The sequence below is a fragment of the Chaetura pelagica genome, unplaced genomic scaffold (assembly GCF_000747805.2).
Source record: "Chaetura pelagica isolate M959 unplaced genomic scaffold, ChaPel_1.0 scaffold104, whole genome shotgun sequence".
Taxonomy (NCBI): Eukaryota; Metazoa; Chordata; class Aves; order Apodiformes; family Apodidae; genus Chaetura; species Chaetura pelagica.
Window position 1 is genome coordinate 9,345,568 of NW_009953786.1, and position 13,100 is coordinate 9,358,667.

Here is a 13,100-nt window from a genome sequence, read left to right on the forward strand (position 1 = left end):
ATTGCTAACACCAAATTCTCTTACAAAAGCGTTTATTTGGAAGTCCTGTATTGTGGCTGTTCCAAGTCACTGAGTATTTTAGATTTTGATTCATTTCTCAGAAAATGGATGAGTTGGGGTTTTTCTACATGTACAATACCAATATAAAGTGCCTGTTGGGAGATGAATTTGATTTCTGCAGTATTGTTCGTTTGCCTTTCTTCATCCTGGCACTGGTAAAATGGTCTATAACAAATTAAACTAACACTGTCAGGGGGCATAATTCTTCTCTCTCCATTCTTTGAGTGGCTGCTGCAGTAACAGAGGAGACTTTTTCAAGTTGGCCATATCAAGTGTTGAGCTTGTCATCAGCAAGCTGATGACACTCCCTGCCCAAGTTTCCTTGGTTAAAACCAACAGCTTTTTTGCATTTTGGATTGAGATTTGCTGTAATGGTCACAGATAATTCGGACTGCCAAGCAAAATTGGTTTGCTTATGTGTTTTAAATGTTCCTGTCTTGATATTAGGATCACAGCTGTTTTAGTGCTTTTTTTTTTTTTTTTTTCAGACAAATTGCACACTGACAGGGCCAGAAGTGTAAGATACCTGCTAATGCACAGGCCATGTGGATACAGTCACTGTGGTCTATATATATATATCTATCACTCGGTGGACACCATGGTCCACAGTGGCCCATCAGGAGGTCTGATCTTCATGCTGGCTAAATATAGGGAAGATGGTTCCTCCATTATGGCTTCAGGCCTTGACCCTCCCTCAGAGCCAGCAGCTGCTTCTCAGCACAGGCAAAATTTAAGTTTGTGACAGCGGATTTTGCTGAAAAGAAACCTGAGAGGAGAGGGACACTGGGAAAGATCAGTGGGGTTTTAGAGGGTTGTAGAGGTTTGAGGAGTGGGGCTGCGCTCCCGCTGTCATCCCTCAGCCTGCTTCCATGGTTTCTTCCCTGTCACAACAGACCTTGGTCCCACCTAAAGCTGTGCTTCCTCTCTCCATCCCAAGGCCACCACACATGCACAGGAGTAACTGCTTTACTCCTGTATCAAACCATGGTCAACCATGTGAGCTTCCCTGAGCACCAGGAGCTGGCGTGGGTGGACATGCCAAGAGGGAAGGGGGCTCTGCTATTCTGGCTCTTGCTTGGACATGGCTCTGCTTTTAAGAGTGTAATGTTTATGGTAAGAAGCAGCCATGTGCCAGAAACTATAGGGATACCCCAAATTTGTTTAATCCAAGTTGCTGAAAACACCAGGGAGTGGTGTCAGAACTCATCACAACTGGCTTGGTTGGGTGACACAGAGCTGAAGGGGTCTGGGCCCCTGCCTCAGGTCTGTTGTTGGGCAGAATCGTCTATAGGACAGTTCTGGAAGGCCCTCAGACTGGGGACACCTTTGCAAATACATGAATGGTAATCTGGTCTCCTACAGGTCTTTCACATACAAGGTTGCACCTCAAAACTGAAAAAGTGTAGAAGATAGCAGGAGAAGCCTCCAAAGACTAGTGTTTGGAAGAAGAGAACATTGTATTTAACCAGGAAAAAAGTAACTTAGTAAGAGGAGTAAGACAAATAATGCTTCTACAGTTTAGCATCTGATCTTTACCTAAAAAATGCATCTTTAAAGATTTGCTGTCAATGTTTGTTCACAGACACAAAGTCACATTTCTATAGAGTCAGATTTTAAAACAAACCAGACACAATAATGTCTATAGATAGAAAGCATATCTTAACTGCTCAAATTGATTTTCATGGTGCCATTTTATTCAGTCATTCATGGATGACCTTGAACTGTGGATTATGGTTTCTTTAGCTTTGCAAAATCAGCTTTTGGTTCAATATTGTTACCTTTGGAGAAGCAAGTGTCTTCCCTAAGTGCTGTACAGACAACAGAAGGACAATAGCTGACATTTTAGAACATTTTTTTTCCCTTATTATAATGGGTCCTAACATCCATCTGTTTTTTCTGGCATGCTCTAGGTTTTCAACCAGCATTTAGTGCATTTTTCCCTCTGGACTTGTAGTACTCAAAAATACCCCATTTTTATTGTTCAGGAAATATGTTCTTGAATTAGATACATAGTCAATTCCCTTCTATAAAAAAAAATGTACTTTGTTTCCTACTGCAGTTGTTGAATATTTTGCTCTTGGGATTAGGAACAAAAGATTTGAAGAGTTGATGCTGCAAAGCTCAGGTGGTGTAACTATCTTAATTCCAGCATGACTGTTTTTTAAATTGTTTTAACTTTCATGATCATATTTTATGTGAACAACCAGCACTTGGCTAAAACGCTTGATGTTAATGAAACAATACAGTAATGAAACAGAAGAAGCTCCATTTTAGAGCTTGAGCTTGCATGACCTTGCAGTGTTCCAGCTGTGAGTAGGCATTTCACAGTTAGCATTACTGAAAAAGGGGGCAAAATCTGATTATGAGTGTCTAGCACTACTAGGCTTCAACTTTAGAAAAAAATAAGAAATGAAGTAATTCCTTGGGGAAATGTAGGTGTCTGCATTGTGATATTGTGGTCTAATAAAAGATTGGTGACTTGGGTATGTCACTATTCATACTGTTTCTACTCTGAGTTGTAGGACTGTTTCTATTAAGAAAGAAACTTGGACGTTCATGGCCCAAGATGATTCTGCTTTATTTGGGTACTTTAAAGAAATATGTTCTGTGTATGGTAGGCAAGGTTTGAACTTTATGCAGACATAATGAATTTTTGAAATCTACATTTTGAATATTATTCTCCTTCCCCAGGAGACCTAATCTGGGCAGCCTGTTCTTTGTTGGTGAGCTGGTAACTTTCCCAGGAGTAAATCAAAATCGTAATAAATCAATCCCTCAGTCAGCTGAAACAGAAGAGAGTGCATTATTTGAGCTGCCAGTCAGAAATGGATTCACATGAGCCAAAAAAAGGAGAAAACAAATTGGTCAGGATTAGAGTTTTAATCAAAGGGCCAGCAGCTTGGTTATATTTTGATTATACTTTTCACAGATTTTTACAGATGCTTGAGCAAGCAGAAAATTTGCTGATTATTTTTCCTAAAAATCTTCACTGTAATCTAGACCAGGTGGACCTTTAAAGTTTATATTGAAGCCATTTCTCAACACAAAACCAAATCTGGGATAAGCATATTTTGGGGCGGAAGTAAAAGACTGCTTTGAGCCTAAATTAAAATCTGAGTCATTTTAGTTGAAAATCCTGCAGAGCCGAGCTGGATACATGGCTGCAGATGTGTTACAGGAACTGTTATTTCATTGATTTCTTACAGCACACTAGGAAGAACTGCTGATCACAAGCATTGCCTCACCCCTCCAGGACATGAGACTGTCCAGTCCAGAGAACAAACTGGCATCCTAAAGCAGCAGAAATACCTGGTCTGATCAGAAAAGCACTATAAGGAAGTCCTTAGATCTTTAACTGATACTTACCAGTTTTTAAATTTTCACCAAAACTAAGCACTTCCCACCTAAATTGTCTGCCTAATTCTCATCTGAACTCTGTCTCAGTGCTGTTTCACCCATTTTCCCAAGGATGAACAGAGGTCTCTGCCCACTTCTTATCTGCCCACTTCTTATCCACAGTCTGCTTTGTAACTGCAGAAGCACCACCATCTCCCAGGGGCTGAATGTATAAAATCAACAGGGAGGTGGAGAGCAGTCATTACATGGTAAATGAATCGTGGCAAATGCTCCTTATTGTTTGATTGCCTTAATTTCTCAGGAAAAGGAGTTATAAGGCATATTATAATGACTAATACCAGGAGACTAGTCACACTAGAAAGAGACCTTAAAGGAAGAGACAATGTATCCTACAAATTAGCCAGCATCTTAATGGAGTCTAGCACAGGTATTTTAATGGTGTAAGACTCTTACATTTGCTTCTTTGGGTAGGGATTTTCTTTTTAATATGCCTTAAGTTTATTGACTCCTTGATAAAACTGTATTTAATCCCATTTTATAAATCCTTTTAGGAAAAAGATAGGTCTCTGTAGACTCTAAAGTCTGGCGGGCAATATCTGGGATGATGATTCAGAAAAAGTGAACCCCCTGTCTTACTACTATATTTTGCTCATTGTGCAGTGATGTAAGGAAAGGAACTAGTTCTTTCCTGCCCTGGTAGAAGCAAATTCAAGATTTTCTTCCCCTCCATCAAATTTTCTGTATTTGACATGGGAGTGCAAAGAGCCCCTGGGAGGCTATGCTTCCTCAGTATGGCTTTGCTATCAGCTTTATTGTTGGGAAAGGCAAGCTAAATCAAGTAAAAGTAAGAGTCTTCACTCCCATTGAATTTTCCTCATGTCAAATTATATAGCTGATGTAAATCAGCACAGTTCTACTGGCTTCAGTCGTGCTTACTTATGCCAACTAAAGAGCAGTGTGGCAAGTAGTTCTCCGTAGCAGCTGGCTTCTCATGTGCCGAGCTCAGATTTACTCCTCTCTTAGAGCAGTCTCTAGGATGGAGGGAACCTACTGGCAACTGAGTAAGGAGACTTGCCTCTGCAGAATAAGTTCAGGAGCTGCTCCAGAGGTTATGCCCCGCTATGCTCAGAAGTTGTTTTACATCAGGGTGACCTGTGTCATCAGGAAGAGCTGCATGAGTGTGACTGGGCTCTAAGATGTTTTGGACACCCCACCATATTCCTGCATGCCCTGTTGTGACCACCTGTGACCTGTTGGCCCATCAATCCTGCTCTTGGGTTACACACAACAGATGCCACCATTCAAGCACTGGAGAGCTGCTGAGTTCTGCCTCTGGTATCTGCTAACTCCCAGAGTGAACAAGCCTGACTAGTATATGGGGCTTAATTTTCCAGCAAGCTTTGTGCTATATCCAGCCATTATGCTTACAGATGACCTTATACTAACCTCTTAGATTTTCATACCCTTTAGGCAGTGGCAAAGATTAATTCCTGATACTCAGGAAACACACACCCAGCACTGTCCCAGTTCACACAACAATGAGCTGGATGGCATTAACTAGCTCTTTTCTCAGAGCTCATCCACAAGAAAACAAGAAACTAAGGGGAGAAAACCCATGACCCCTAACAGGGGGACAGATAAGGCAGCCAGGAGCACCTTGCTTCAAAGGTGCCACCAGACACAAGGGCTGCAAGAATCTGATCCTCCACCCCACAACTAGTTGGCTGCTGTCCTGAGAGCCCTCTGCATATGACCACACTGCAGAGTAGGTTAAGCATCATTGTGTGGGCACTTTATTTAAGTGTTTTATATTGCCCAGGAAGATGTACAGCCAGCTTTTTTCATTTTATTGCTCCTCCTGGACACTGCCACAGTGAGCAAAAACTTCCCATTCTGAGTCCTTACTTTGCTGGGCAGGCTCCAAACAGTAGTATCCATCAGTGAAAATGCTGCCTTTCATTCCTCGGGCTCCCTGAAGAGGTTACACCCCCACCAGCCAATACTTTGAGTCAGCAATTGATTTTGCAGTTCTCCCTCCTGCCCCAACACTCCTATTCATCCCCCATGGTGTGCCCAGCCCACAGCAAAACTGAAAAAAACAGAAAAACAAACACAAAAAAACCCCCACCACACAGTCTTTACAAAGAGCTGCTTAGCTCTTGTTGCATAGTTCTAGCATGAGGAGTGTCAAGCATTTTGATCATGCAGGGAATTAATTCAGGAAATTGGTTTGCTGTCAAGTTTGTATTTGTAAATGTGGGCAAACTTTTTTATTTCTCACTGACAATTTCATAGGTATATTATTTTTTCAGTGAAATCCTAGCAAGACTTTCTTTATGTCACCATAAATCTTAGGAAGGTTTTCTTTGTAGTAAAACTTTTGTCAGTGTATTTGCAAAACTGCTATTAACCATATTGCAAAAACATATGAAGTATAAGCCAGGAGATACATTGAGAAGCAATTGACAGAAAACGAACTTTCCTATTCCTTTGAATGTCTGAAGCTTATTGCAAAACAGCATGAAAGGCACCACAAAGGTCAAGCATGTTCACACAAGAGATTTTAGGCCCAGAAAGTGCTGTTAAAGGTTGTTAGGTTTTAAGGCCCATCTTGCCTGATCCTTGGTTAGATACTTGTGCTTGTACAGCTCCATGAAACAGCCAGAGTTACCTTTCTGATCGACAGCAGCACCACATGTCCCTCTCAGTTCTTACAGTTTTCACAAGTAGATCTGTTCTTTGCTGTTGCACCAGGCTTCTTCCCCACCTCCATTTTTTTCCTGTTTATTCCATTTGTGCTGCTAATGAGACACTGGTTTACTGACCTCTGGCCTCTTGACAGCCTCATGCAGCCTCTGTGATATTAAGAGAAATAAGGCACAGCAGCAATCTAGCAATCAAACCAACAAAGTCAACCTCTGCAAGCAAGGTGTGCTTCATTAATTTTTATTTGTTATTATTCTGGGCAGCACAGGAGGGAAGGTAAAAGAGAGCAAGTATCACACCTGGTGTTTGACAAGATCAGAGCAGTGCACTGGAGATGGCTACTGGAATTTGGTGTGAAAAACACCTGTATCTTTGCAGCCATGGCTACAAAGCAATAACTGCTTATGTTTTTTGAGTTACAGGATCAGTAACAATTATCAAGATTTTTTCAAATTGTAACATTAGCATCTGGCTCCACATCTGACAAACCTATAAGTTAAGAGGCAAGAAAAAAAGAACTAAAAATAAGGTGTTCTGAGACGCTTGTGGAGTTGCTTGTAAAGCTCAAAGATAGTTTGGGGGCAGAAATGTCTGTGGCAGCAAGAGAAGAAATAAAAAGAGCAAGAGATGAGGAAAATAAATAATTGGGAGAGTTTGGAAGGGAGGGGCTGGAGAAGAGGCTGGATTTGTTTGAGGAGCTCATCAAGGAGGGACTCGCAACAAGGGAGCTGGAGCAGACTCAGTCAGTCCAAAAGGATGATGGAAAAGGGGATGTCACAGCACTTCATGGACATGAAAGCAAACACTGGTACTGGAGGCCAGGCACCTCCACAGCTTCTCTTCATTACCTTCTTTATCCTCCAGCTGTGCTTCACTGCTGGCAGTATAAGGAGTAGTCATGATCTTGTCCCACTACAAGAGTACCTTGTTTTTTCCTCCTGCCTACTTGCTATTAAAAATATTTTGGTTTGTATGTGTCCAGCAACGATGGACAACCCACGAATGCAGATAGCTTCAGATCTCTAGAATGTGTCTATCAAAAGTGTCATGGCTTTTTCTGCCTTACAAGGCAGAAAGTCCATCACTTGAAAATGGTGGTAATATTCAAGCAGGAGCACACTGCAGCCTGAAAAGGGTTGATAATGGGATCTATAAAATAATTTGACTCTTGATGGGGAACACAGGTATTTTGGCTGACTTACACTAGGGACTCTACTGGGCATGTGGAACAATCCCACAGTCTATAGGTCTTTGAGCAACACGGGAGCAGGGGATGCATGTAATACCAAGGTCATACTTGGAGTAAATCTCTGTTCTCTTGTGTGGAAGGAACAACACAGTGAAGTTAAAACTTTGTTCAAATGCATCTACTTCATGACAAGTACCCTAGTAAACACGTGGAAGACTTGGTCCTTTTTGTAAATTACCTGTGTAGATAGATGATAATTAAAACTTCTGCCTTTTGTTAGAAATACTTTAGTGTGGACTGTTCTTGACAGAAATCTTAGCTGAGTCCTTCAGTCCCCTGGAAAGGGGGTCACCTTTTTGGGGTCATTCTCTTCGGCCTAATTTCCCCTGTTACTTGTTGCGTGATGTTTTCTATACACGCAGCCACACACTGAATGGCTGGAATCTGTCTTTGATATCCCTCTGCTGCATCTTCTTGAAAAGCATCACGTTGCTTTTGTAAGATTAAGATTAAAAATATTGGATAACTCAATTCCTGCAGCCACATACCCTGCTAAGAGCGGCAACTTTTTCTCTTTGATTCTCATGAGCTGCTAGAAATAAAGTGGTTTTAATTGCTTCATAGTCCTAAGGTGAAGTCTCCCATTAGCAGCAGCTACTGTATCTCAAAGATGGTAATCGCAAGCACTTTAATAGCACTTTCTGTCTTCAAAGTATTTTGCAGATATTCTTTATGTCTGAATTAAGGTTGAGTTTCTGTCCCTTTCAACACTTTTCCAGTGAGATAAACGTTCAGTCTGCCTTGAGAAAGAGACAAAGCTAATTACTCCAGATTCTCAACTGGAATAGGGCCATGTTCTGCTCTTTTGTTTTCATGGTGTAAAATGGCTGATATTGTCCCTGCTGGTGGAAAACTTCAGGCTATATGAAGTCAGGTGCTTGTAACATTTCTGGCTTCATGCAGCTGGTGTAGGGAGTGGGCTCTGACCCACCCCATGTGCTTCAGCCCTGTGCACCACGTAGGGTGTCAGGGGGATGGGGTATTAAACTGGCACACAGGTGAGCTCCTGGCTCTAGAGAAGGCTGAGGATGTGTGTGCATCACTGAGCAGCAGCTCAGCCCCTGTGTTGTCAGACATCCCTTGTCCAGTCTGGCAGAGACAGCCCCGTTTCAGTGAGCTGCTGTGCCCCAGGTCAGGGGGGCACATTCATTGCACGAGATGAAGCCATGCAGCCAGCATTCATATCATGCTTCCTGTCAGCACCCAGTACCTCTCAGGGGAACCGATGAGCCAACTGGCAGAAGCTGGGGCCCCCAAGTTGGGAATGTCTATGAATGATTATATCTGAAGGAAGAGGAGGCTCTGTCACTGGCATCACTGACAAAACTCCCATTGACTCGGAGGAGAGTATGAGAAGGCCCAACAGTGTTGACTTCTGATGTCACCTCTCTGGTTTATTTTGTTTTCCAAAGACGCCTTTGTGTTTCTCTCCCGTGCTTTGTACTCTGATTATTCAGAACATTTCTATGCTCAGGGTCCCCATTTGTAATTAGATTGCCATTGTTGTGACCCCGTTATGGACAGGTTGACTGGCACGTCACGCTGACCTTTCAGTGTAAGATTTAATAAAAGCCACGAGAGGAGGAGGAGGAGGGAAGTGAGGGCGCTGCTATTGTTCCGCCCTGGGCGCTGCCAAACCACCCCTTGTTTTCTCTGTGGACTGTCTGTGTGTTCAAACGCTGTGTGAACAAACAGGGCACAACCAGGAGGCTGGCGAGAGGGCAGCGAGAGGGTTAGCTGGGGCTTAGCTAGAAATGCTTGTGCGAGTCAGGAAGCAGGCATGGGAGAAAGGAAACTAAGCAGAGACATCTGTGTAGCTTAGCTTTCAGCAGCTCTGCCTGGGGTAGGGGTGGGAGAGTCATGCCTGAGATGACATCACGTATTTTGTCTTCCACGAGTTGAAAACAGAGGGAACTGCGAAAGCGACGCGTGGTCTGTGTCACGCATAGTCCGGGCGTACCAAGTACATAATGGAGCAGTGTCAGTGCTTCCTACTTGGCCTTTCACACCCCAAAATAATTCTTCAAGACAGAGAACTGAGGAGAATGTGATATGGTCCAAAAACTGATCTTGGACTTTTTTCGCAGACGACTGAGCCAGAGGCCGACTGCTGAGGAGTTGGAGCAGAGGAACATACTGAAACGTAAGTCCTGACACCACTGACATTTAACCTGAAGCCAGCCAGTTTGGGTTAGTTTTGTTGTATGTTGGCTGGTTTTTTTATAAAACATCGGCTGTTCGTGCGTCATTAATAATAATGAAGTGCATCATAAATGCAAATAAGCGTGCAGGTCTGTAGCAACATCTAGAGCTGCAGAAACAATTCTTTAAAATCAGTCAGTAAATTCACAAAGATGAACAATTTATGGGGGAAAAAAAAGTCCTGTTCCAAACAGAGGGTCGGGCATTCTGAAAAGCCTTTATGCAGCTCTTCCACACATAAGCATCCCGTTGTAAGTTAGTAAAGACATTAAGGGCATGGCTTGATTAGTTTTCCTAAAAATCTTCATGGCAATCTAGATGAGGTGGAGCCTTTATTCAATAAAAAAAAAGAAACTATTGTGACTCAGGATTATTTCCCTGAAATCTTCCCCTGAAACTCTTTAAATCAGCCAAAAACTTTTGGTAGGTCCTCAAAACACTACATGATTTAAAGGGACAAAATACCATTTAGGTATGCTGGAGTTTGTTAAATTAGTAGATACAGTGCCTTCAGCTTCAAGGGAAGCAGGACTGAGTCTAGTACAAATCTTGTCATCTCATGAATGAATAGGGGGGAAAAAAATGACAGCTTTTTTACTCACATTGAAGTGGTTTGAATATAAAGAAAAAATTATAAGCTGTTTATCTAATTGTTGTTACTTTCAAAACAGAAAACAAAAGAAACAAGTTTTTCCCTTTTGAAGTTAGTAAATCCATAGTTCCAGAGAAATTTTTAAAAATTACTACAGAAAAAGTATTCCTGAATGGTACCTTAAAATACCATAAGTTTCCTTTGGTAGGTCCATAATTTACCTCCTCTTGTTGTTCAAATAACTGCATTGTACAGAAGCACAAAAAAAGTAGTAGTAGAAGATTAATTCTCTGAAAATTAGCAGAAATGATTCATTAAACACTTCAAAATCAAATTCCTAGCAAGTTAATGACAGTGTTAACGCTCAGCAGGGTTTTTTCATCTGTTCATGTTCTTACACATGGCAGACAAAGAGAAAGAGAGAAACCCCCCTGCCAGTGCAAGCGGGAGAAAAGACTGGACAGCAGAGTGACATGGGGGAGCCCAGGGCTGCCAGGAAAGCCATTTGCTTGGGGCCAGCCCCCTTCTGGTAGCTGGGCTACTACTGTCTGCTTCTAACTTGCAGCTGGAGAAAGTAAGGGACAGAACCTGGGGAAAGAGGTGGCACATCCACTGTCTCACAGGGAGGTAGCAGATCAAGCTGGAGGAGGGGGAACCTGCAACGTGACCAATGCCAGGCTCAGGCAAGGAGGGACAGAGGCCAATTCTCTGAGCAGCTCATGTTGTCATCCCAGGACTTGCCACCAGTATGACCCAACGTGTCATGCACCACTTGGCACTGGAGCATGACCAGTAAACACTGCCCTGGCACTGGTGAGGGTGGCTGGGGGGTCTCAGGCAGCTGATTTGGCATCAATGTTTGAACCAGCATAAGCCAAAAGGCAGCATCGCCAATGCTGGGTGCCTTGCAGAGACTCCTGAAGAACAAGTTGCCAAGCACAGCAGTCACGTAGCCACCTGAAGATTTCTTACATTTCAGAGGAGTTATCCCCTGAGTCACATGAGATTCTTTCTGAATTTAATAACTGCTCTTAAATTACACGGATGCATTAAAAAATATTATGCTGAACCCAGAACTATATTGTATTTTCTAAACTGAATTTTTCTAGTTTGGTTCCTAAGCACAGATCTACCCCAAAACATGTGTGTCTTGGTAGACAAACAACTTCATAATTACAGGAAAAAGTCATGTGGCATTTCCAAGGCATCTCAACTTTTGGTGAAGCACAGCAGGAAAGGAACAAACAATTAAAAGTTACATAAATTTTTAAAAAAGAAAGCATAAAAACACTCCACTCTTAAGAAAATAAATATAAACAGTGTCTGCTTTGTACAGCGTCACTTGGTGTCCTTGCCCTAGATTTCTGAGAAGAAGAATTAACAAATTGAATGGAGCCTAGAGAGAAGGAGACATAGGAAACCATAATGAAAAGAGTGTAAATTCTCTGCAAAAGCAGGTCATGCTAGTTGCAAAAGCCCACTTCATAGCACACGTGCATTCATTCAAAAAAGAAGACCGAGCAAGCTCCCAAGTAGAGTAAATAGGATTTTTGCTGCAGTTAAAGCTGAAATCTCCTTAATGCAAATGTCATGTCTGGGACCATAATGTTCCTGTTATTATTGCACATTCTGATGGGAAGAGGTGAGGCAACATGTGGCTGGACACCCAGTCTTTAAACATGAAGTGATCACTTCCTAGAGATGCTCAGCTTTAGTGAATTGCAAGGGCAGAGCATCCATGGCACAAGTCCTGCTGCTTGCTGGTAGCAACAGGGAGATGACAGCAGCCACAGCAAAGAAACCGCCAGCAGGGACACTGGTGCTTGAAGGCTCCTTGACTGGAGTATTCCCAATTCACTGACTCTTATTTAAGTCAGAGGCATGAAGTTAAAGAAGTCCAGACCTTCAGGGTTAGTGTGAAGACTAAAGAAGACTTTTTGCAGTGCATACTTGCTGGCCAAGTTGATGAGGAAGGGCACCTGAACCCCGCTCTCACACTGCCCCTGTGCTGCTTCTCAGATAGATGCAAGTACTTCAGTTGTCAGCCTGGCACATTCGGGGTTGCATAAATTCCTCACAAAAATGACAGGTAGGCTCCGAGGGTCTCAGGCTGTACTGGGGGACATTTCACACTGGCACAGAAATCAGGCCTGAAGAATCACACCCACCCACCCTCACACACAGAGGTCTCGAGAAACAGTATCTCCAGAATACTTAAGATAAAAATAAAGCAGTGTTTTTGTAGCTTCACAAGCTTAGCATGGCTCAATCAACTTTAAAGAAACAGCTAAAACAAAGTAACTTTCTGGCTCCAGAGGAGAATATATTTGTAATTCCCAGCTTTTACCTGACCAAGGTCTTCAGCACACCTGGCTGTCTCTGAAGGTGGGTGGGCTGAAAAGTGAGGAGAAAAGAAAGATGTCATATGTCAAGTACAAAAACGAGTGCCCATAACTAAGTTCTATACACAGCTCCTCAGCTGATGCAGTTCCACCCTGACTCTGTGTGGGCTCTGTTTCGCACTCTGTCTCCCTGGCTTTATCTTTATCTCTGTTAGTGGCTCTGCTTCTGAGAGTAGGCGTTTGCAGGACCTTCTTTGCTGAATTTCAGACTGAAAGGGAAGAAGGAAATTGCTAGAGGAGCAATTGCTAGAAGAGAATCCCGCCCAGTAAGGACAGGAAACATTGGAAGAGGAAAAATATAGTGATCAGTGTAGGTGTTGCAGTTATCATTTTAAAAGCCATTTGTGACTCCCTGCTGTCATCTGTTTGTTTTGTTGGGTTTTTTTTTACTCCAGTATCAGTTTCTTTCCTCACGAAAATATAAGCAGTATTTTTGATGAAATGACATTTAAAGATCAGAAGCGTATTGTAAAACATCATAACATTCACTGGCTCTTTGTCCACTTTGGTGGAGATTTCCCAGTCCTGCTGA

The 13,100-nt window shown here is 42.5% G+C and overlaps 1 protein-coding gene across 1 annotated transcript in view; it reads left to right on the forward strand.

Moving 5' to 3' along the window:
* PHACTR1 (phosphatase and actin regulator 1) overlaps positions 1-13,100 on the forward strand; it is a 301,044-nt gene that overhangs the window by 272,753 nt on the left and 15,191 nt on the right. Inside the window, exon 9 of the mRNA XM_010000934.1 lies at positions 9,460-9,515. Coding sequence (XP_009999236.1) covers positions 9,460-9,515 — 56 coding nt within the window. The remainder of the gene's footprint in view (positions 1-9,459; positions 9,516-13,100) is intronic.